The 21,942-nt window shown below is 50.8% G+C and overlaps 3 protein-coding genes across 6 annotated transcripts; 2 read left to right on the top strand and 1 right to left on the bottom strand.

Moving 5' to 3' along the window:
- Nucleotides 1-3,390: 3,390 nt before the first annotated feature.
- On the top strand, nt 3,391-7,266 carry Scrn2 (secernin 2). 4 transcript variants are annotated; one of them, XM_028869058.2, is made up of 8 exons: nt 3,391-3,466; nt 3,872-4,045; nt 4,333-4,514; nt 5,442-5,641; nt 6,060-6,275; nt 6,374-6,539; nt 6,618-6,798; nt 6,949-7,107. In XM_028869058.2, exons 2-8 carry the CDS (start codon nt 3,872-3,874, stop codon nt 7,105-7,107), a joined length of 1,278 nt encoding a protein of 425 aa, XP_028724891.1. In that variant the 5' UTR covers nt 3,391-3,466. The 4 variants fall into 4 exon arrangements, with proteins under 4 accessions (XP_028724891.1, XP_028724892.1, XP_028724893.1 ...); XM_028869059.2 differs by having other exon boundaries at nt 3,392-3,522; XM_028869057.2 differs by having other exon boundaries at nt 3,393-3,509; nt 6,949-7,266.
- Nucleotides 7,267-8,022: 756 nt separating this feature from the next.
- Nucleotides 8,023-13,701, bottom strand: Lrrc46 (leucine rich repeat containing 46). Its single transcript, XM_028869061.2, has 8 exons — nt 13,301-13,701; nt 13,104-13,212; nt 11,499-11,607; nt 9,931-9,977; nt 9,548-9,657; nt 9,324-9,393; nt 8,904-9,055; nt 8,023-8,462 (listed from the first exon to the last, which is right to left on the bottom strand). The coding sequence occupies exons 1-8, from the start codon at nt 13,320-13,322 to the stop codon at nt 8,086-8,088; spliced, it is 996 nt and encodes a 331-aa protein (XP_028724894.1). The 5' UTR covers nt 13,323-13,701; the 3' UTR covers nt 8,023-8,085.
- Nucleotides 13,702-13,755: 54 nt separating this feature from the next.
- Nucleotides 13,756-21,252, top strand: Mrpl10 (mitochondrial ribosomal protein L10). Its single transcript, XM_028869063.2, is given in 6 exon segments — nt 13,756-13,863; nt 16,445-16,614; nt 18,751-18,915; nt 19,168-19,312; nt 20,327-20,362; nt 20,365-21,252. Coding segments are annotated over 6 exon segments (804 nt in total). The 5' UTR covers nt 13,756-13,811; the 3' UTR covers nt 20,601-21,252.
- Nucleotides 21,253-21,942: the final 690 nt, after the last annotated feature.

Raw genomic sequence — 21,942 nt, 5'->3', positions numbered from 1 at the left:
CCGCTTTCCCCGTGGGGCGCCTAGAATGCTGCGGGCAGGTACAGCCTTGAGGTTTGAGGTGGCCCCATGTCCCATGGCAACCTCGTACCCCTCCTCCAAGACGCACCGAAGCAGCTTTTATATCCCCAGGAATCCTTTACTGCCTTATGGGTATTACCAGAAATGTAAATTTAAAAATTATCTTAGGAACAAAGCCAAAGAACTGTCAGACTAGACAACAAAAAGAAATGATTTCTTTTAAAAAAAAATTTTTTTTAATGTGGCTTTTAATCCTAGCATTTGGCCAGGCGGATCTCTGCGAGTTCAAGGCTAGCCTGATCTACAAAGTGAGTCCCAGGACAGCTATAAAGAGAAACCCTGTCTTAATAATAACAACAACAACAATTTAATGTGTACGATGTTTTGTCTGTGAATATGTGTATACACCACATGAATGCAGTGCCCTTTGAGACTAGAAGAAGGCGTCAGATCCCTGGAACTGACTGGAACTACAGATGATTGTGGTATCTGAAGATTTGAAAAAACCTCAGCTGCATCCTGGTTTGAATTCCAAAGATATAATCCTAGTGAGGCAGAATGGGAAGCCAGGAGCCATGAATAATTTAAGTTACTTAGCTATATTGTTTGTTTTATTTTTCTAAAGTTTTATTTTTATTTAGTAATTATGTGTATAGTGTGCACTTGACTGCAGGTACCCACTGAGGCCAGAAGAGGGCGTTGGATCCCCTGGAGACTGATGTGAACTACCTGGTCTAGGTGCTAGGAACCAACTTTGGTTTCTCTTTGCAAGAGCAGCAAGTTCTCTTAACCAATGAGCTGTCTCTCCAGCTCTTGAGAAATATTTCTAGTGCAGTGGTTGGTGGTGCACACCTTTTAATCTCAACACTCAGGAGCCAGACGCAGGTGGATCTCCCAGTTCTAGGCCAGCCTGGTCTACAGAGTGAGTTCAGGAGGGCCAGGACTACACAGAGAAACCTTGTGTGTGTGTGGTGGGAGGGGTGGGAGGCTGGAGAGATGGCTCAGAGGTTAAAAGCACTGGCTGCTCTTTCAGAGGCCCTGAGTTCGATTCCCAGCAACCACACGGTGGTACACAACCATCCATAATGAGATTTGATACCCTCTTCTGGAATAAAGGTGTACATGCAGATAGAGCACTCATATACATAAAATAAATAAATAAATCTTAAAAAAAAGACAAGAAAGACCAAAGTGGGAGAGATTTCTATATACTACCACCAAAATATTCAAAAAAAGGAAATCAGAAAACAATGCCTTTTACCCACACAAACAACAACAACAACAACAGTACAAAGGAATCAAAGAGGGGAAATCTGTACACTGAAAGACAAATTTGTTTTGACTCAGAGACTTCTGCCCAGGATGGCATTGAACTCCCTCTGTAACCAAGGATACCCATGAACTTCTGATCCTCCTGCCTCCTGGAATTGCAGGTGTTCTCCACCACACCCAGTTTATGCAATGCCTAGGACTGCATAAACTTACATGCTAAGGCAAATGCTCTATCACCTGAGCTCCATTCCCAGCCCCAGATATGAAAAATTGATTAAAGAAATTAAAGAATGCACACACACACACACACACACACACTTCTGTGTTTTTTTGTATTGCAAGAATTAAGGTTGTTGAGGTATGTAACTCCTAGAAGTAATTCCCAGAGGTCATAGGAGCATAAATGTATGAGATGTATTTTCTTCAGAGCTGCCTACAGAGATGATTCATAGAGGAAAAAGGAACTGAAAACCCAAAACATTTGAGTTCAGAATCTAGCTCCACACCACTGTACGTCCCTCTTAGTCCAAATTTCTCCTTTGCTATTTCATTTTCTTAGCATGTAGAAGGATTTGGAATAGAAATTTCTAAATTTCCTTTCAAAGTTATCTTTCTATAACCTTAAGCACATATGTGGCAGCAGAGAACTTGGGTTTCTGGAGACAGGAGGCTTTGTGTGTGTCTCCTTGTGACATGGGGGGACATGGGGGCAAGGGAGACAAGGGTTCAAACAATAAAGTGACTGCCATATGAACATGAAGGCCTGAGTTCTGTCCCCAGAAGCACAGGCACTTACGATCCCAGCCCCGAGAAGGTGGAAACAGGAGACTCCCTGGGCTTGCCGGCCAGACGGTGGAGCAGAATCAACAAGATTAAAGTTTAATGAGAGGTCCTGTCTCAAAAAATAAGATGGAGAGCCACTGAGAGAAACACCCAGTTTTGACCTCTAGTCTGCACTGGCATGCACATACATGTGCACTTGCACACGTGGATACACACAAATCATCTCCCAAAGTCACACTATAAAATATATTAAAAGACAACACCACCAAGGTGGACTGCCCCTAAGATATGACAGCCAAGACTGAAAATGAAAGGAGAGAAGGTTCAGCAGTGAAGAGTGAATACTGGCCGGGCGGTGGTGGTGCACGCCTTTAATCCCAGCACTCGGGAGGCAGAGGCAGGTGGATCTCTGTGAGTTCAAGGCCAGTCTGGTCTACAGAGAGAGTTCCAGGACAGCTAGGGCTGTTGCACAGAGAAACCATCTCAACAACAACAACAACAACAACAACAACAACAAAAAGTGAATACTGATCTTGTAGAAGACCTGAGTGTGGTTTTCACAACTCCTGCCAGGTGGCTCACAACCACCTGTAATTCCAGCTTCAAGGGATGGAACACTCTCTTCTGGCATCCTCGGGCATTTACCCTCCCGTACATGTAATACGCGCACGCGCGCGCGCGCGCGCACGCACACACACACACACACACACACACACACACACACACAATTACAAAATTTAAAATTTTAATTTATGTGTATGGATGTTTTGCCAGTGTGTGTGTGTGCACCACACATGTGCCTGTTGTCCGTGGAGGCCAGAAGGCATTAGATTCCCCAGAAGCGGAATTACAGATGGCTATGAGCCACTGTGTGGGTGCTGGGAATCAAACCCAGATCCTCTGCAAGAGCAGCCAGTGCCCTTCAGCGCTAAGCTATCTCTCTAGCCCCTGAAAATAATTTTTAAAATAAACAGTACTTAACCTAAGCTATCCCTATGCCTCCTGTGTTGTGCTGTGCAGTTTCCCTAGGATTGAGTCTTTGTAATTCTAGTCGGGATTCAGGCCACTAAAGTTCTTCCTTAATCTCCAGAACCCCCAGCAGCGTTGGCTATTTTATGAATAATCTATTTTCACACAGGCTTCTTTTCTCCTTCAGCTCCACCTCCTAAAGTGACTCTCTTCGATAAGCCTCAACTGGAAGTCCAGGACACCCAGGCAGGGTTTGGAAGGCCAGCTACTTGGTTCTGAGAAGTAGTGCTAGCTAGCGCGCACCCTGGTGGGAAACGGTGGGATTGCAGGTGTTCTGTTCCGGCCCCGCCCCCGGGGACAAAGGCCTTCCAGGTCACCTGGGAATCTGGGTCCAGAGAAAGAGATCTGGCCTGAAACAGAGGAGGTGGGGCCCAGAACCGAGTCTGAGGGTCTTGGAGGCAGAGAGGGTGAGAGGTGGAGGTACTGAGGACTTGGAAGTGGTTGGACGGAAGGGGAGCGCGAATGTGGACATGCGCAGGAGCGCGGGATTCTTGGGGCCGGCGTTAGTGCCTAGAAACTACCTTACAGCCTGAAAGGGCTGAGACTCCAAGGCGGACGCTCTGCGTTGTCTGCTGACTCTTAAGCCAAGTGCACATTTAGTGCATACCGCGCTCTGAGTGTGCGCCCAGTGCCGTTGTCCCGGAGCGTCTGGCATGGACTCTGTCTTCTCTGAGTGCACACGTGGGAGGGAGCGTCCTAGGCCCCACAGGTGGCCAGGATTATGGAGAGGTGTCACTGGAGGGACCTGATCATCCCCACCTCTTCGCAGATGGCCTCCTCGAGCCCGGATACCCCTTGTTCCTGCGACTGCTTTGTCTCTGTGCCCCCGGCCTCAGCCATCCCGGCTGTGATCTTTGCAAAGAACTCGGACCGCCCCCGAGATGAGGTGCAGGAGGTGGTGTTTATTCCAGCAGGCACTCACACCCCTGGGAGCCGGCTCCAGGTGGGTTAGGACTTAAAAGGAATAGGAAGGTTTGGACATTGTTCCCAGACCTTCGTTTTCTTGCACCTCAGATGTTGGCAGATGCTGTGAAAAGAGTAAGGACTTCAAGTCCACCTGGACCTTGAGTCTCGTTAGCCTCTGCTGACTCAGTTTACGCATGCGTGACCTGAGAACAAGCCCTTTCTTAAGGCCATTATATAAAGTGGCTAACAAAGTGCCAGAGCAACGCAGGTTCTGGATCTTTTTTTTTCCCCCGTGAATTCTTCTTTTCTCTTCTTTACCTCCAGTGCACCTACATCGAGGTGGAACAGGTGTGGAAGACACATGCTGTGATTCTGAGCCGCCCTGCCTGGCTGTGGGGGGCTGAGATGGGAGCCAATGAACATGGTGTCTGCATTGGCAATGAAGCAGTGTGGACCAAAGAGCCTGTTGGGGAGGGGGAAGCCCTCCTGGGTATGGATCTACTCAGGTACAGACCCGCTCTTCATGCCCCCCCCCTCCGCCCCTAACACTCAGGTTCATTGGCCTTGCCTCTCTCTTGGCCTTGTCCTGTGGCCTCTCTAAGAAGGCTGCTGTTCACCTTCTACCTTCTCCTTCTCCTCCTTCTCCTTCTCCTTCCTCCTCCTCCTCCTCTTTCTCCTCCTCCTCCTTTGATTTGTCAAGACAGGGTTTCTGTGTGTAGCCCTGGCTGTCCTGGAACTTTGTAGACCAGTCTGGCCTTGAACTCAAAGGATCCCTCTGCCTCTGCTTCCTAAGTGCTGGGATTAAAGTCGTGGGCCACTAAGCCTGATAAAGAGCGGCCCAGAGCGGTTTAATTTTTTTTTTCAGTACTATTTTTGTTAACTGAAATCTCCCATAGAATTCTGGTTTATAGAAACTAATAAAGGTGGGGCAGCTCTGACTGAGAAGAAATTCAGGCACTTCTTCCTTGGAAACAGTGTTCCAGACCTTTCCATGGAACTCTCAGTTCAAAGCTTGGAAACTACTGGCGTATGGCTTTTTCTTTTTTTTTTTTCTTGCTTGTTGTTTTATTTTGTGTTTTGAGACAGCTTCTCATTGTGTATCCCTGATTGGCCTAGAATTCACTATGTAGACCAGGCTGTCCTTGAACTCAGAGAAATCCACCTGTCTCTGCTTCCCAAGTGCTGGGGTTAAAGGTGTTTACCACCACATCTGGCTGGTTTTTCATTTTGCCTTGGAATGTTTCTCTGTTTTGAGATAAGGAATCTTGTAGTATGTAGCTGAGTGTGGAGTTGAACTTCTGATCCTCCTGCCTCCACCTCTGTTGGGCTCACAGGTCTGGGCCGCATACCATCATTGCTGCTGGGTTCACTGTGTAACATGGGCTTTCGTCAAACCTGTCTGGATCACTTCTGTCCTCTGACCTCTCTGCTAGGCTGGCTCTGGAACGGAGCGGCACTGCCCAGGAGGCCGTGCACGTGATCGCAGGCTTGCTGGAACGCTACGGGCAGGGGGGCAGCTGCCGGGAGGATCCTGTGCCCTTCTGCTATCACAACACCTTCCTGCTGGCTGACCGCACAGAGGCCTGGGTGCTGGAGACAGCTGGGAGGCTGTGGGCTGCTCAGCGGATCCAGGGTAGGAGTCTAGTGTGGAGCCTGCCTCCGAGAGGGAACCTAGACGTCCCCAGGTACTGCCCTCCACTTCTGGAGGCTCCCACTTTCGTTCCCCCGACAGCCTTGGGCATTGGGACACCCCAGAAAACTGGAAATGAACCCACTTAGGAACTTCCTCCTTCCCCTGGCCAGATACTCCCCTGCTTCTGCCTGCCCTTTCCTCTGGAAAGCCTTCCTGGGAGGTCATATGCCAGCGACTACCACTTTCCCATCCTGTTCATCCCTATGACATAGCTCTGATTGATTTGTCTGTCTCCTCCTCACCGGAGGCCCCTTCAGGGCAGGTTGAGTTTTTTAAAACCGTAATCTAAGCTCCTCACCCAGGCCTGGCATATGGTGGGTGCTCCGCGATAGAGGAATAAGTTCCTCTTCTTCCGCAGGGGGTGCCCGGAACATTTCTAACCAGCTGAGCATCGGCGCCGACATCTCAGCAGAGCACCCCGAGCTCCGAAGCCACGCCAAGGCCCAGGGGTGGTGGACCGGACAGGGCCCCTTTAACTTTGCAGAGGTCTTCTCCTTGGCCCAGCAGCCTGTGCGGATGGAAGCTGCCAAGGCCCGCTTCCGGGCTGGGTGTGAGCTGCTGCAGCAACAGCAAGGTCTGTGAGTGGTGGGCGAGAGGGCGGCCACGGCACCCTGGCCTGGGGTCTCTCTCACGCTCTCGTTTGCTGGGTCCCCACCACTTCCTCCTTTGCAGGAAGTATCACGGCAGAGGGGATGATGGGCATCCTCAGGAACAGGGAGAGCGGCATTTGCATGGACTCCGGGGGCTTCCGCACCACGGCCAGCATGGTGTCGGTCCTGCCCCAGGACCCCACAAAGCCCTGTGTCCACTTCCTCACTGCTACGCCAGACCCGTCCAGGTGAGGGCGAAGAGGACATACTGGCCGGGGGACATGGCCGCACCTGTCCCCCGCTACTACTTCAACCTGTCTTGTCAGGTCGGTATTCAAGCCCTTCATCTTTGAAGTCGGGGTGGCCCAGGCCCCCCAGGTGCTGTCTCCCACTTTTGGAGCCCAGGACCCTGTTCGGATCCTCCCCCGATTCCAGACTCGGGTGGATCGTCGACACTTACTCTATCGTGGACACCAGGCAGCCCTGGAGCTGATGGAGGATAAGCAGGTAGGAAATACCTTTACCTTCTTGATATTCCAGGGCCTGGGGCTAGAGGAGACTGCAGAGTCTGGGGGCGGGTGGGGCCTTCAGCTAGCCTTGGGTTTCTCCTGCCTGGAGGAGAGGGTCCACATTCCTCGCCTCTGCCTTGCCTGGCAGGATCAGAGGAAACAGATCCGGCAGAAGCAGCAGATCCTGGAGCAGGAAGGCCTGGAGGTTCTCCGAGGACTCCTTACTGGTGACCAGACCCTCCCTCCCCAGGGGCTGGGCAGCCTCTTCCAGGCCTTTGTGGAGAAGGAGCACCAGGCCTACGCTTAAGCATGTAGCACCTCTATGCCCACTGGGTGCAGGAGCTCTGGGCGGCTGCCGTGAGCTGTGGTGGTGGTGGTGGTGGTTACAGGCATCCCTTCACACTCCTCATCCAGGGCCTGGATGGCTGGTACAGCCTTTGGCTTAATAAATGTTTTATTTCCTTATTCAGTGAACTGGATCTCAGGTCTTTTGGGGAGAGCCGAGCCAGGGCAAAGGGCAGCTCCCAGCAGGCTGGTTGCTAGAGCTGTGGTGCCAAGCCATAAACCCTAATGATGGGTGCAGTGGGACCTAACTCGTGTGTCTTTGCATGAAGACCCAAGATCATGCCTCATGAGAGCTGGCTGCCATCTAGGGACAATCAGGATCCCAAGGTTTAGTCCTTAGCTTGACTGAATGGTGGCATGTCTTTGATCCAATTACTCAGAAGGCAGAGGCAAGTGGATCTCTGTGAGTCCCGGGCTAGCCTGGTCTAAATAGTGAGTTCCAGGACAGCCAGGATTACACAGCAGATCACTATCTTAAAAACAAAACAATAAGCCAAGTCAAGTGGTGGTGGCGCACACCTTTAATCCCAGCACTTGGGAGGCAGAGCCAGGCAGATCTCTGTGAGGCTAGTCTGGTCTACAGAATGAGATCCAGGGCAGGCACCAAAACTACACAGAGAAACCCTGTCTCAAAAACAAAACAAAACAAACAAAAAGAAACCAAAACAATAACATGGTGGAGCTATCTCACCATGAGACAGCATCCTTTGTGAGGTGGTCCCCACTTGTTGCTGAGGCCCAGCAAGACAGCTGGGGACTCAGAGAGATGCCAGCCCTTTGGGCCATTCCTGAAAAGTTAAGCTGCTTTGGGGGATTGTGTTTTTGACTTCTGGTTTTGATTTCTTTCCTTGACTTACCCCATGGGACACGAAAAGCATTCCAAAGCCCAAAGATATTTTATTGGGGGGTGGGGCCCCTGCCCCAAGTGAGGGGCTGTGCACTACTTCGTGTTCCTTTTGGCTGTAGTTTTTGTCATGCTGGGGGCTGCCGTCGGAGAGGTCTTGGAGGCTGTGGCTGCTGGAGCCCCCTTCCTTGCCGGGACAGAGCTTTTCTGGCTCTTGGGAACTGGTTTCTTGGTAGAAGAGGAGGTCTGGGAAGAGGAGGTCTGGGTGGAGGAGGTGGCCCGAGGGGCCGCCTCTTTCCCAGGCTGCGTGGCGACCTCAGGGCTGCAGTCCCCAGCCATGGGCACTGCAGGCAGCTGGGGCAGGTCAGTGAGGACAGGCCGGATCTCCATCCTGGACAAGTGCTCTGCCAGGACCGCCTGCTGCCTTCGCTCTTGATGCTGCTGCAGTTCCTGGTCCAGGTCCTTGAAGAATCCTGGGGGAGGAGAGGGAGAGCCCTGGGCTTGGCAGGAGGGCCTGGGACCAGGGATGTCTCTGGTAAACCTATTGGCATCCCTAGTAGAATACATATTGGGCTGGGGCTGGGAAGAGATGGGTCCCCCGCATCCTCTCATTAGATCCTGCTGATTCCAGACTGAGGTGGGTCACTGACACTCACTCTGTCAGGAGTGGCAGGTGGCCCTGAGGCTGATGGAAAGTGATCATGTAACCCCAGGGACCGAGCCAGGCTGGGAAGATGTCACCTTCCACCGTCCTGGCTGGCACTCTGGAAACATGAAGGGCCTGGAGTGGAGGAGACCACAGAGCCGGAGAGAAGGTCCCAGCAGAGCTAGCTGCCTAGGACAGTGACAGTGTCATCCCCGTCTCCTAGGGCAGTGCGAGCCGGGGCAAGCTATAAGGTGTGGACAGTAATCACTTTGCTCTGTGCAGAACGGGCCCTTCAGCTCCGGAAATTCCTCCTCATCATCCAAGGATTCCTCATCATCATCATCCTCTGAGGTCCAGCGCTCCAATATAGGCTGCTTGTCTAGGTCCAAGAGCAGCGGCAGGGCCCCTATCACCATCTTCCTGTAAGGCAGGGCAGCAGAGGTTACCCCTGAGGGCATCCCTGGTGTGGAACCTGGGAGGATACGGTGGCATAGACTTCAGTGCCCATACCTGGGTGGGTATGACTCCGAGACTAGGAGATGGGCCTGGGGTCAGCCCAAAGAGCAAAAGGCTGGCTCCTGTGAGGTGCTGGATGTGGGACTGGGACAGACTCAGTCTAGGGGGCAGAGGGCACGATGGATGAACCAATCTGGGTTGCAGGCAGAGAGTGACTTCCTCCCCTCCTCACCTGTAGCCATTTTGGTTGGTGCAGGCGTTTCCACACAGGTTGAGGATGAGAAGGCTCTGGGGGAGCTCATCTGTGCAGTAGAAAGAATGAGTGAGGGTCTCGTGCTTGCTCTGCCCTCCCTCCCGGGGGGGGGGGGGGAAGCAAGATCACAAGGAGCTTGGAGCCAAGAGGAGGGAGGACACCACATGGGACCCACTGCCTGAGCCAGGGCACGGTGTTCCTACCTAGCTTTAGCACGTCTATCAGGTTGTCAGAAAGGTCCAGAAACTGGAGGTACTGGAGGTCAAGGAGGTTTTCCACCTGCCTGATTTGGTTTCCTGCCAGAGACAGGAAGCTGCCGGGGGAAGAGGGAGGGATGAGATAAGACACAGGACTGCTGGAGGAGGGAGAGGAGGGGGAAGGAGGGGGAGGAGGGCACCAGGTCCCCAGGCTCCCCTGTGTAGGCAGCTGGCTAAGTGGGGACACAAAGCCTGTGGGGTGAGGAGAGCAGAGCTAGACTTCTCATCTGACAAAGAGCCAGGCTTCGAGAGCCCCAAGACAGTTCTAGGGGCGCAGCCAGTTTCTCACCACCCGCTCCTTACCCCTTTGCTGTTTTGGTGCCACATACCGCAGAGAGGTGATGCATGCCAAGTTCTCAATTCGCTGGATCTTATTCTGTGGGAAGAAACCAGGTGGGGAAACCAAGTTTAAGTCAGCCGGGTGGGAGTCTGTTTAAGGGACGAAGCCCTGAGACCATGTCTGTTCTCAGCTGCAGCCTCTGCACGTTGAGAATGAGCACTCAACCTGACTGTGGCTGGCTGCCGTTACCTCGGGAAGACGATTTGTTTTCTCTGGTCAGTGGTTCATGTGTGAACTTGGAGCTAGTCCAATGAGCAGAACCAAAGGGCTGCAGACTCAAAAGAAAAAACCAAGGGGCCAGTAGCAAAATGGAAATGGCCTCATTGATGGCGTGTGTGTGTGTGTGTGTGTGTGTGTGTGTGTGTGTGTGAACACACATGCCAAGGATGTGTGTGGAGGCCAGGGAACAGCCTGACCGAGAGTTCTCTCCTACTGCGTGGGTCCTAGGAGTGAACTCAGGTCACCAGGCTCGGCAGCAAGCACTTTCGCCCACGGAGGCATCTTGCCAGCCCTATGTTTTTATCTTATTATTTATTCATTTTTATTTTAGTTTTTGAGACACAGTCATACTAAGTAGCCTTGGCTGGCCTGGAAATCATAGACCAGGCTGACCTCCAACTCACTGAGATCTGCCTGCCTCTGCTTCCCCAAGTGATGGGACCAAAAGCGTGCACCACCACACTTGGATATCTCTCTCTCTCTCTCTCTCTCTCTCTCTATATATATATATATATATATATATATATATATATATATATATGATTTATTTATTATGTATACAGTGTTCTGCTTGCATGTATGCCTGCAGGCCAGAAGAAGGCACCAGATATCATTATAGATGGTTGTGAGCCACCATGTGGTTGCTGGGAATTGAACTCAGGACCTCTGGAAGAGCAGCCAGTGCTCTTAAGCGCTGAGTCATCTCTCTAGTCCCTTGGATCTATTTTTAAGACAGGGTTTTGTGTAGGGTAGGCTGCCTGGAACTTCCTCCGTAGCCCAAGCTGACCTCAATGTGATCCTTCAGCTTCAGCCTCTTGGGTACTCAAGAGACTGGCATATGCCACTGTGCCCAACTAGAATGGTGGAATGGCGACTCAAGAGCATGTTCAGGAGTTCTTGGCAGGACTGGGGTAGGAAATGAGTCTTTTTGTTTGTTTTTTTCAAGACAGGGTTTCTCTGTGTAGCCATGACTGTCTTGTCTTGTAACTTGCTTTGTAGACCAGGCTGGCCTCGAACTCAGAGATCTGCCTGCCTCTGCCTTCCAAGTGCTGGGATTAAAGGCCAGCCTGGGCTACAAAGTGAGTTCCAGAACAGGCCCAAAACTACACAGAGAAACCCTGTCTTGAAAAACAAAAAATAAACAAACAAAAAGGCATATGCCACCACGGCCGGCCAGGAATCAGTCTTTCAGTTCAGGAGGATTCCTGACTCATTTGGGAGTGTTCTGCTTACCTAAACACCAGAAATGCAAAAAAGATGAACCGTTTAGCACTTTTCAGGTTAGACAGACTAGGTTCACAACAGGGAGGGGACAGGAGGCATGGGGGCAAGATTTACCGACTGCAGGTAGAGGCTGTGAATATTCCGGAGGCACTCTAAATTCCTGATAGAAGTAATCCCTTCCCGATCTAGGCGCACAGTCTCCAGTTCATCCAGTGTACAAAAGCTGGAGAGAGTAAGCAAAATGGGTAGATAGGGCCCCCTGCATCTGTGGCCTCTTGGTGGCCAATGGGAGGGAGCGGGGAGAAGAAGACATGTCTCAAGGAAAAGAAGGGGACTGAATGGTTTTGATGAGACGTCGAGAACAGCTGCTTGACCCAGGTAGTGGTGTCTAGGTCATGAGACTGGCTAGTCTCAGACACATGGTTCTCTTGGTGGAACTGAGAAAGAGCAGAGTGGAAGCTGACAAGGGCCCTCTGGATAACTGGTGGGTGGCTGCCACGGTCCCTGGAGATTCAGGACAAGAGAAGCCTTCCTTGATCAGTTTGGATGGTGGAGGCAGGGTGGGGATAGATGCAGAAATACTCTCATTTCTTCTGGAAGAATCTTCCTCACTCCCTTTTGAGTCACCCACGGAGGGGAAATCACTTGTTCCATTCATACCTTCAGTATTTCCAAATTTACGGAGGATCCTCCAGGCAAATGACATAGGTCCTTGCCCATCATTATCAGGGAGCCAGGCAAACATCTGTGCCAAGTGGATGCCAAAGGCAGGTACAAGAAATGAAAGTGTTTACATGGGCTATGTACCAACTCCAGAGTGGAGGAATCAAGAGCAGCTTCCTAGAGGAGGTGACCAGTGGGCAGGCCATGGGCAAGGGATCGGGCAGGGCCTTTCAAGCAGAGCATGCATGTGCTAATCTAGTCTGTCTTGAACTTGAATGTGCCTGTGAATCCTTTGGGTACCGGAAGATGCAGATTCTAATTCAGTCGGTCTGAGATGGGTATCTTTTTTTCTTTCTCTTAAAGCCAGGGCTTCATGTAGTAGCCCAGGGTGGCCTCAGACTCACTATGTAGCTGCGAAGGATGGTCTTGAACTTCTGATCTTCCTGCCTCTACCTCTTGAGCGCTGAGATGACACCAAGGCCAGTTTTACGTGGTGCTCAGCACTCTGTCAGGCGAGCTACATCCCCAGCGGAAAGTCTCTGTTTCTAACAAGCTCTTGGGTGGTGTCAGGCTGCTCTCACTTTTGAGCAACAAGGGGCAAGAATGCAGTGTGAGAAATTGCACACTTTTAGAGTGTGGAAAGATTTTTGGTTCGCGCTGTTTGGATTTTGTTCTGGATGTAATGGGTTGCTGAGGAAGTTTCTACCAGGGAGTAATTAGATTTATAGTGTATAAAGATCACCTGGGCAACAAGAGTGTGGGGAGGCCAGACTGAGGACTGAACAGAGAATTTTTGAGTTTGCTACAGCATTCTCTAAGGCAGGTGAGGATGACGAGAAAAGAACCATCTTTAAGAAGTAAAAAGCATACAGAGAAACCCTGTCTCAAAAAAAAAAAAAAAAAAAAAAAAAAAAAAAAAAAAAAAAAAAAAAAAGGAAGGAAAACCAAGTGGGAAGTACTACTGATTGGAGTGTGGAGTAACTAAAGAGACAAACACGATTTACAAAATCATACAGCTCAGCAAACCGAACATCTGTGCTTTCCTTTCCCACTCACATCTTTTCTGACAGGTCTTCATCCTCAGGGAAGGTCAGGTTCCTCTTGGTGATCAGGGCTTCGGTAATGCAGACTTCGCCTTCCTCTGTACCCTGGGCAGCGTTCTTAGCTGTGAAAAGACAAGCCTCTTTTCGTTTGCCTTCATTCTTGGGAGACCTGACCTGACTGTCGTCCAACTGTTCTACACACCAACTCACCTTCCTGCTCGCCTCCTGGCATGACCTAAAACAAAAAGCGGCTGATTGAGGCAGGAGACAGACGAAGGGGAGCAGAGAAGCTTAGAGCCGGCCGGTTGGGATGACTGCGCCCAGCTTGGGGAGAAGACTGGAGGGAAGACGGAGGAGGAGGCAAGGACAGGGATGGCTGGTTCAGAGTCAGTTGCTGGGGGTGCGGTGGAAGCCGGAGTAAATCAGAGCGAAGGATCTGGAGTTACAAGTGTGTGGCGTGGCTTTACTGGTCGCAAACTGGAGACTGGAAGGGTGAGAAGAACGGTCCCTCGCAGGCACGCGTCGTTGCTAGGAGACTGGACGCCAGCTCCGCCGGACGGGCAGGCGTGGGGGCGGGCACCACAGGCCCGACTCTACGCATGCGGGTAGCGGCTCCATCCGGTGGCTCTCCTACTGGTTCCGGCCCTGGGCTTTCCTTGCTGCCCCACAATCCCTAGCTCCTTCCGCCTCCGCGCCGCGCTCGTGGGGACTTCCTGTAGCGATGGCTGCGGCGGTGGCGGGGAGGCTCCGAGGAGGTCTCCCGCCCCGGGCGGGTAAGGAGAGGCCCCGGGCCTCGCGGCGCACAGGCCGGCGCTCTCTGGCCCCCGCCCCCTCCCTTCCCTCTGACCTTTCCCGTAGCCTGGCAGCTCTCGGTGACCCTGCCGCTAGCCGGTCTCCGATTTGAGCGGGTCCAGTGCCCTGTGACATCCCCTCCATCCCCGCACACACCCAGGCAAGGACAGCAACGGCGTCACGGACGACAGTGTTTATTTCTGCTTTGGAATTTTCTAACTCCTCGCTCGGTTCTTGTCCCCGACCCTGGAGCGTCCTTGCTGGGGTTTTAATATATTGTTTCTTAAGGTCAGCGTAAACTCAGCCTCCGCGGGTCTTCTCTCGTTATAAAGCAGGTTCCTCAGTGAAATCTTTTGCTTGTACCCTGTTTATTGACACCCCCGCTCGGGCAATTCTCAGTCTAGTTTTACGTTTGCCCCGGTGCCTGTCTTCGACTGTGAAACCCCGATGGAGGGTCGCACTGTGTCCATTCATCTTCGCTAGTCGGTGGCGTTAGGCATTCAGTGAGTAGACTTGACACCGTACCGTAGTCCAGGGATTGTGGTTCTTGTTTTACACTCACTGCTGGTTTACATCTTACAGCAAACGCACCTTGGGAAGAAGGCATTATTAACCCCTCGTTACAGATAAGCACACTGAAGTTTGGACCAGTTCAGTGCTAGGGCAAAAAATAACACTAATAATATGCAGAGCAGGGCTTAAAACCCAGTTCCATCTCATTCCCAAGGCACTCTTAACAGGTCTTGTGGCTAGTAGCCATAAAACGTCTCACCCTGGTAATCCTCCATAGTCTCCAAGAGTCTTCTAGCTGATCCTTTTCCAGCCGTACCTGGAAACTACAGTGTTGGTCTTTTTGTTGGGGATGAAAGAGTCACTCTGGCTCAGGGCTTCGGAGTGTTTCTTTGGTTTTTGAGAGAACCTTTCAAGCTTTTCTTGTCGTCAGAATGTGCCATTGGGCACACAAAGGTCAGAGGACAACTTGCATGAATCTTTTCTCCACTATGGGGGGCCCCAGGGGATTGAGCCCAAGTCATCAGGCTTGGCAGTAAGTGCATTTACTGTAGTGGACGAATCATCTCCCAGACCCTCCATTTTGCTTTTTGAGTCAGGGTCTCACTGCTGATGTTGGCCTTGAGCTCCTAATCCTCCTGCCTCTATTTCCTAGGAGCTTGGATTACTGGCGTTCACCCCCGATGTCTGACAGGAAGAAAGACTTGTTTGGGAGGGTCGTGAGGGTGGTGCAATGTGTCTCTCCTCTTGCTTCAAGTCCTAGGAGCAGACCTCAGGCTCGGGGGGTGAAGCCATGCATTTTACCAGAAGGGCTTCTTAAACACAACTAGCTGGACTGTGCTCCAGAATTGCAGATTTCGAAGGTCTAGGGCAGGCATGAGAGTGTGTATTTCTAGCAAATTCCCAGATGAAGCTGATGTTGGCTTGATCCAGGGGCTTGTCCTTCAAGAACTGCGCTAAGACCGAGGATTGACATTTACAGTAGAGCTGGTCACAGTGTCGACTTTTTTTTTTTTTTTTCTTATTGCTTGCTGGGGAAGGGACCTAGGGCTTGGCACCTACACCAGTTCTGCATCTCCCAGCTGCAGTCCCAGCCCCTGATGACTGTTTTATGAGCAGAGTTTTACTGGAGCATAGTCTCATCTGTTTATGTATTATTTGTGACCTTACTGGTTTTGGTTGGTTGGTTGTTTTTTTTGTACATCTTATTTATTTATCTTGGGACTGGGTCTGACTATATATCCCAGCTGGCCTGGAACTCACAGAAAATCCACCTGCTTCTGCCCTCTAAGCCTTAGTAGTAAAGATGTGCACTGCCTTGCCCAACTTGTTTCCTCTTCCTTCCTTCCTTTCCCTTCCCTTTCTTCTTTCTTTTTTTTTTTTTTTTTTTTTTTTTTTTTTTTTTTTTTGGTTTTTTGAGACAGGGTTTTTCTGTGTAGCTTTGCACCTTTCCCGGAACTCGCTCTGTAGACCAGGCTGGCCTCGAACCCACAGAGATCTGCCTGCCTCTGCCTCCCGAGTGCTGGGATTAAAGGAGTGCACTACTGTCACCTAATTTAAAAATATATAATCTTTTAGACGGCTAGCACTGCACCTAAGAAAGACTTTGAAGGCTGGGTCTGTAGTCCACTTGGTAGACTTGCCTAGCACGCACAGAAGCCCTGCATTTAATCCGCAAGCACACTTAAACCATACACACACACACACACCACACACACACACACTGGCAAACACCTGTAATCCTGAACACAGCACTTGGGGAGTGGGCGGACCAGAAGGTGATCTTCAGTTACTCTGTGAGTTCAAGGCATCCTGGGCTATGAGAGACCCTGTCTAAAAACCAGCAAAAAGCAGCAGCAGTAACAAACCTGGAGAAATGAGAGTCGTAAGGGATTGAGCCACTGATAGCCACTAGAAGGAGAGGAGACTTGTTGTGCCGTATCTAGTTCTGTGAGCCGTGTCTGTGTGGGAGTGGGGTGTTCTTTGTCCACCGCAGACAAGCTGGGTCCTCCATGGGGCTATGTCTTACCGTGCTGCCGTCTCCTCCTCCAGCTTGGCTGCCCACCCTCCAGACTGTGCGCCACGGCTCCAAGGCTGTGACCCGCCACCGTCGCGTCATGCACTTCGAGCGGCAGAAGCTGATGGCTCTAACTGAGTATATTCCTCCTAAGCCTGCCGTCAACCCTCGATGCCTGCCACCTCCTCCCAAACCCCCCAAGGAGGTAAGGAGACTTGCTTATGTTACTTGGTGGGAGGCTGCTGAAGTTGGACTCCAAGCTATGTAGTTACTTACATCAATAGTTCACTTTCCCACTTGGAGGCGTGTGTGTGTGTGTGTGTGTGTGTGTGTGTGTGTGTGTGTGTGTGTGAATGTGGGTACACACTTGCCGCTGCTCATGTGTGGAGGTCAGAGGGCAGCTTTTTAGGAGTCCGTTCCCTCTTCCACTGTGTAGTCTGGTTTCTACCATGCTACATAAACCACACTGCCCACAAGCTTCTGGTCAGACAAGTCCTCCTGTCTCTGCCTCCACATCTTGCTGCTGGAGTGCTGTGACTGCAGACGTATCAGCCACATCAGGCTTTTTCTGTGGGTTCTGGGGACTGAACTCAGATCGCCAGGCTTACACAGCAGGCACTCCAAGCCATCTCACCCAGCCCTGCTTCTTTATCATAAAATGTGCACTGGGTTCTGCATGACGTGGGCTCTGAATCACCTGGGCTGCCGGTCTGCATTTTCTTTATTTATCTGTCTCCAAAAACATATGTGAAAACTCTACAAGGTTCGGGGGGTGGGGGGTTGGGGGGGGGGTTCACTCCTGCCTTTTTTTTTTTTTTTTTTTTTTTTTTTTTTTGAGATGGGGTAGTCTCAGGACCAAGCTCTTCTCAAACTCCTGAATTCAAGTGATCTCCTGGATGCTGAGATTACAGTGTGAGCTCACACACCTTGCTCTTTCCTGTTTTCAAAGGAGCCAAAGCATCCCTGTTTCTCTAAGGGACGATAGAAGTGTTCTGTCTTTGGAAAAGAACAGGAAGAAGCTAGGTGTGGTGCCCCAAACCTATAATCTTTGGCGTGGTATGGGCACGTAGGAGGTGGAAGCTGGAGGATTGGTTGTTCAGGGCTGTGTAGAGAGTTCAAGGCCAGTTTACACTATAGGACAAGCTGTTTTGAAAGAACAAAAAACCTGGGCAGACTGGCACATACCTGTAATTCCAGCACTCAGGAGGCCCAAGAAAGAAGATTGCTTACGAGTTCAAGGCTAGTGTGGTATATATAGTGAGTTCCAGATCGCCCGGGACTGTAATGAAACCCTGTCTTAAAAAAAAAAAAAATAGTGAGGGGCTGGAGAAATGTCTCAGCAGTTACTTGTTCTTACAGAGGTGGGATCCTCAGCACACACGTAGCAGCTTACAACTGTCCGTGATGCCAGTGCCACGGGATCCAGTGCCCTCTTCTGGCCTCCTAGGGCACTGCATGCATGATGTGCAGACATACATACAGGCAAAATACTCATATACATAAATTTTGAGAAAGAGAAAGTGAAGTCCTGGGGTGGTAAGGTAAAGGTACCCTCACTGCCCAGCCTGGGTCCTAGGAATTGGACTCATTTTGTCCAGGCTTGGCATCAAATGCCTTTACCCACTGAGTCATCTTCCAGCCTCCATCACATATCTAAAATTGGTAAAATAAACTGGGCAATGGTGGCACACTCAATTGATCGTAGCACTTGGGAAGTAGAGGCAGGTGGATCTCTGAGTTTGAGGCCAGCCTGGTCTACAGAGTGAGTTCCAAGACAGCCAGGGCTACACAGAGAAACCCTATTTAGAAAAACATAACAACAAAAAATAATAAAGTTGGTAAAATAATTCACCATTAGTACAGTGTGAGATTGGTAATTGAAGTGATTATGTGTGTGTGGTACTGGGAATTGGACGTGGTTTGTTGCATATACTAGTGTTCTGCTAAGCTCTGTCCTGAGCCTTTATTTTAACTTTTATTTTGAGACTGTCTTACTAAGTTTCAAAATTTAGCCTTAAACTCACTTTTCAGTTCAAGCCTAAACTTTTGATTCTCCTGCCTCAGCCTCCTGAGTAGCTGAGTTAATTTTACAGGCTTGTATTACCCCAGCCTGTAACTGGATAATCTTGGTTAACTGTGATAACACAGGCTGCCTGCCAAGGTGTCTGGAGAAGGGCAGGTGCTCTCAGGTGCTCTGAAGCCTGCAGTCTCCAGTGGAAGTAGAAAGCAAGCTCCCGTCTGTTACACATTCTGGCATCACTGACCACCCCAGTGCCTATTTGGGGAAAGGGAGGGGACCAGGAGACCTTCATGTCTCCTCAGCCATCCTGTCCTGCCACAGGAGTCAGGACTTATCCAGCTCCTGCGTCGGGATATAGCAGCAGTTTTTCGAGATAACAGAATGATAGCTGTCTGCCAGAACGTGGCCATGAGTGCAGAGGACAAGCTTCTCCTGCGGCACCAGTTGCGGAAACACAAGATCTTGATAAAAGTCTTCCCCAACCAGGTAGGGTTGCCCTGGCTCAGGCCTGTCTTCCTCCCATGCCTGCTGAATGGACCCGGCTCTGCTCCTCTTGAGGGCTACTTCCAACTTCTGTTCTGGTCAGCCTAGACACGCTGCCCTAGTCTGGTGCCTAAACTGTGGGTAGGGACTGAGGGACCCTAAGGGTGTACTTTCAGCTTGGTACAGCCTGTGACTAAGGTATGTGGCTTTTCCCTCCTCTCGTCCTCCATTAGCCATTCTTTCCTGCGATCCTAGGTCCTGAAGCCTTTTCTAGAAGATTCAAAATACCAAAACCTGCTACCCCTTTTTATTGGGCACAATCTGCTACTGGTCAGTGAAGAGCCCAAGGTCAAGGAAATGGTTCGGATCTTGAAGAGTGTTCCTTTCCTGCCACTGCTGGGTGAGTGGGCAGTCCTGCCAGTTAGAGCCGGGTGAAGTAGGTGGGTGGCACAGAGCCTCTGGTGGATGAGCCTGAGTCAGCATGGTTACTGGGGACTCACTGTGTCACTCAACACCTGTGCTGTATCTCTGCCACACGTCAGTCTGTACTGAGGAAAGGGAGCATAGGGCGTCTCCCAGTGAGGAGACGGGAGGGGACATCAGGCCTTCTGAGTCTTACCTGTCAGGTAGTGGGTACTGGTGAAGGTATCAGTATCTCTTGGACCAGCAATGTGGCTCAGCAGGGAAAGGTCCTGCTGCCAGAGCTGAGGATCTGAGATCAATTGCCATGACCCACGTAGTGGGAAGAGAGAACTGAGTTCCAGAAGTTGTTTGTGGTATGTGCATGCCCCCCAATAAGTAAATAAAAACATTTAAAAATAATAAAACAAGTATCTCAAATAAAGAGGGCCGAGGGCCAGTGCTGTGACCAGTGTGTTTTGGGGTTCATTCTGTGGAGGAGACTGCCTGTGCCCCCAGAAAATTCCTGTTTCCTAGGAACTTAGATTTATAGTCGTACACACCCCTTACACTCCAGGATTTTCTTTCCCTGGCATTTCATTGCAAAATACACGTAGCATGCGATCCACCGTTTGTACGTCTTTAGTTAGGTGGTGTTAGACAGGTCTGTGGTGCTGGGCAGGCGACACCTCCCTCCGTCCCCGTGATTGTGTATCTGTGTCATTTAGATGGCAGCTGCATTTCTTCACTCCAAGAGCCTGTCGTCAAAGAAGTTCAGGAGCCACTGACTTTAGGGTGTTTGAGATTAGGTGCACATCCTAGGCATGTTTTCAGGGGAAGAGAGGAGAGGGGATTGATGCCCAACGGTGGGAATGGGGTGAGGCACAAGTGTGACCCCGATTTTAGGGCCAACTGGGAGGGGAGAAGGGCACTGGGGAGCAGGTTCTTGGTTGGGATGATGCCTCTCAAGAAGAGGAACATTTGAGGGAACCCAGCTGACCCTCCGTTCTTCTAGGTGGCTGTGTTGATGACACCATTCTCAGCAGGCAGGGCTTGTGGACTATGCCAAGCTGCCCAGCCTGGACCTGCTGCAAGGGGAGCTGGTAGGAGGGCTTACTCGCCTCATGGCCCAGACCCGCTGCCTGCTTCAGCACCAGCCTTCCCAGCTGACCTCCCTGCTGGATCAGTACCTCAGACAGCAGCAGCAGGAGGAGAAGTCTGCCACGTCAGCCGCTGGCCAGTCAGCCACTGGCGAGCCGCGTCCTCCTGACCCCGCTCCAGATTCCTAGCCCACCTGTTTTACCCAGCTCTGCCCAGAATACACTCTGTCCCTGTTGTCTGGCCAAGATCTAAAAAATGTGGAGTGTGGGAGGGGCATGTGTCACTTGGCTCTCATTCACAATGACCTCCTTGGGGACAGGCCTCTTGAAGATACAGAGAAATTCTGTTTCCGAATGAGGCTGTCCGTTGTCTTCAGTTTCACTAGTCACTCTGTCTTTAGCTGTCCCAACCAGGGACCTGATAGGAACAGTCTCCTTCGGCTCTCCAGGCACCAAGCAGAGAGAATGGAGATTATCTTGCCCGGCCTTCTCGTCCACTGCCCCTTACTCTGTGTCTTCCCAGCCACCCTCTCAGTTCCTCTGCGTGCTGTGGTGGACCTTGTGAATGGCACCCGCGGTGTCGCGTGCCAAGCACTATACCAGACACAAATGCCAGCTCCTTTATTCCTGAATGGTGATTCAGGAAAGGGCAGAGTTTGAAGTCCTGCACGAGGCCTTGAACTTGATTCTCTAGCCTCAAATTTCCATAGTAGAACTTTATAAAGTTACCCACGAGTGGGTCCTGAGTGGGCTCAGAGGTAGTGGTCCACCCTAGGGTGTGCTGGGTTGTGGAAGGAATGGGAAAACTTCTTCATTATAAAAATAAAATACATTTTATGGACTCTTGTCTTGTTTTTTAAGATTTATGTATAAAATTGGGCCAGAGAGATGGCTCAGCGGTTAAGAGCACAGGCTGCTCTTCCAGAGGTCCTGAGTTCCATTCCCAGCAACCACATGGTGGCTCACAACCATCTATAATGAGATCTGATGCCCTCTTCTGGCATGAAATCGATAGAGCACTCATGTACATTTAACAACAACAAAAAAGATTTATGTGTAAAACTATGCCTGCATTTACATCTGTGTACCACGTTTGTGCCTCATACCCACAGAGGTCAGAAGAGGCCATCAGACCTCCTGGAACTAGAGTTGGTTGTGGTGGTGAGCCACCATGTGGGTGGGAAATTGAACCTGAGTCCTCCAGAAGAGCAACAAGTGCTTGCAGTCGAGTCTCAGCCCTGGACTCTTGATCTTACTGTGACTCTCTGGCTTATCTCAAGTCATCTCTAAATTCTCACTTTCCTTCCTAAAAAATCCTCTTCTCTGGTCACCTGCCCTTACAGATACCATGTCTTGCATGCCTTTCCTTAGGAAGGCTGTGGCAGGTAGCACAAAAGATCTAGGGGAACTAGAATTCATTTAATATGGCTCTGGGGGCTGTCTCAGGAGGCCTTCCCTGGTCTTAGAGATCAGCGCCTCGAACAAGGAAGATGCTTAGCCTGTGGCCTGTGTTGTCCTTGGTTGGAACACA

Source organism: Peromyscus leucopus, chromosome 8b (genome assembly GCF_004664715.2).
Source record: "Peromyscus leucopus breed LL Stock chromosome 8b, UCI_PerLeu_2.1, whole genome shotgun sequence".
In the NCBI taxonomy this organism is placed as follows: domain Eukaryota; kingdom Metazoa; phylum Chordata; class Mammalia; order Rodentia; family Cricetidae; genus Peromyscus; species Peromyscus leucopus.
Note: the sequence above shows the minus strand (reverse complement) of the source record. Positions and strands in the feature narration are given on the sequence as shown.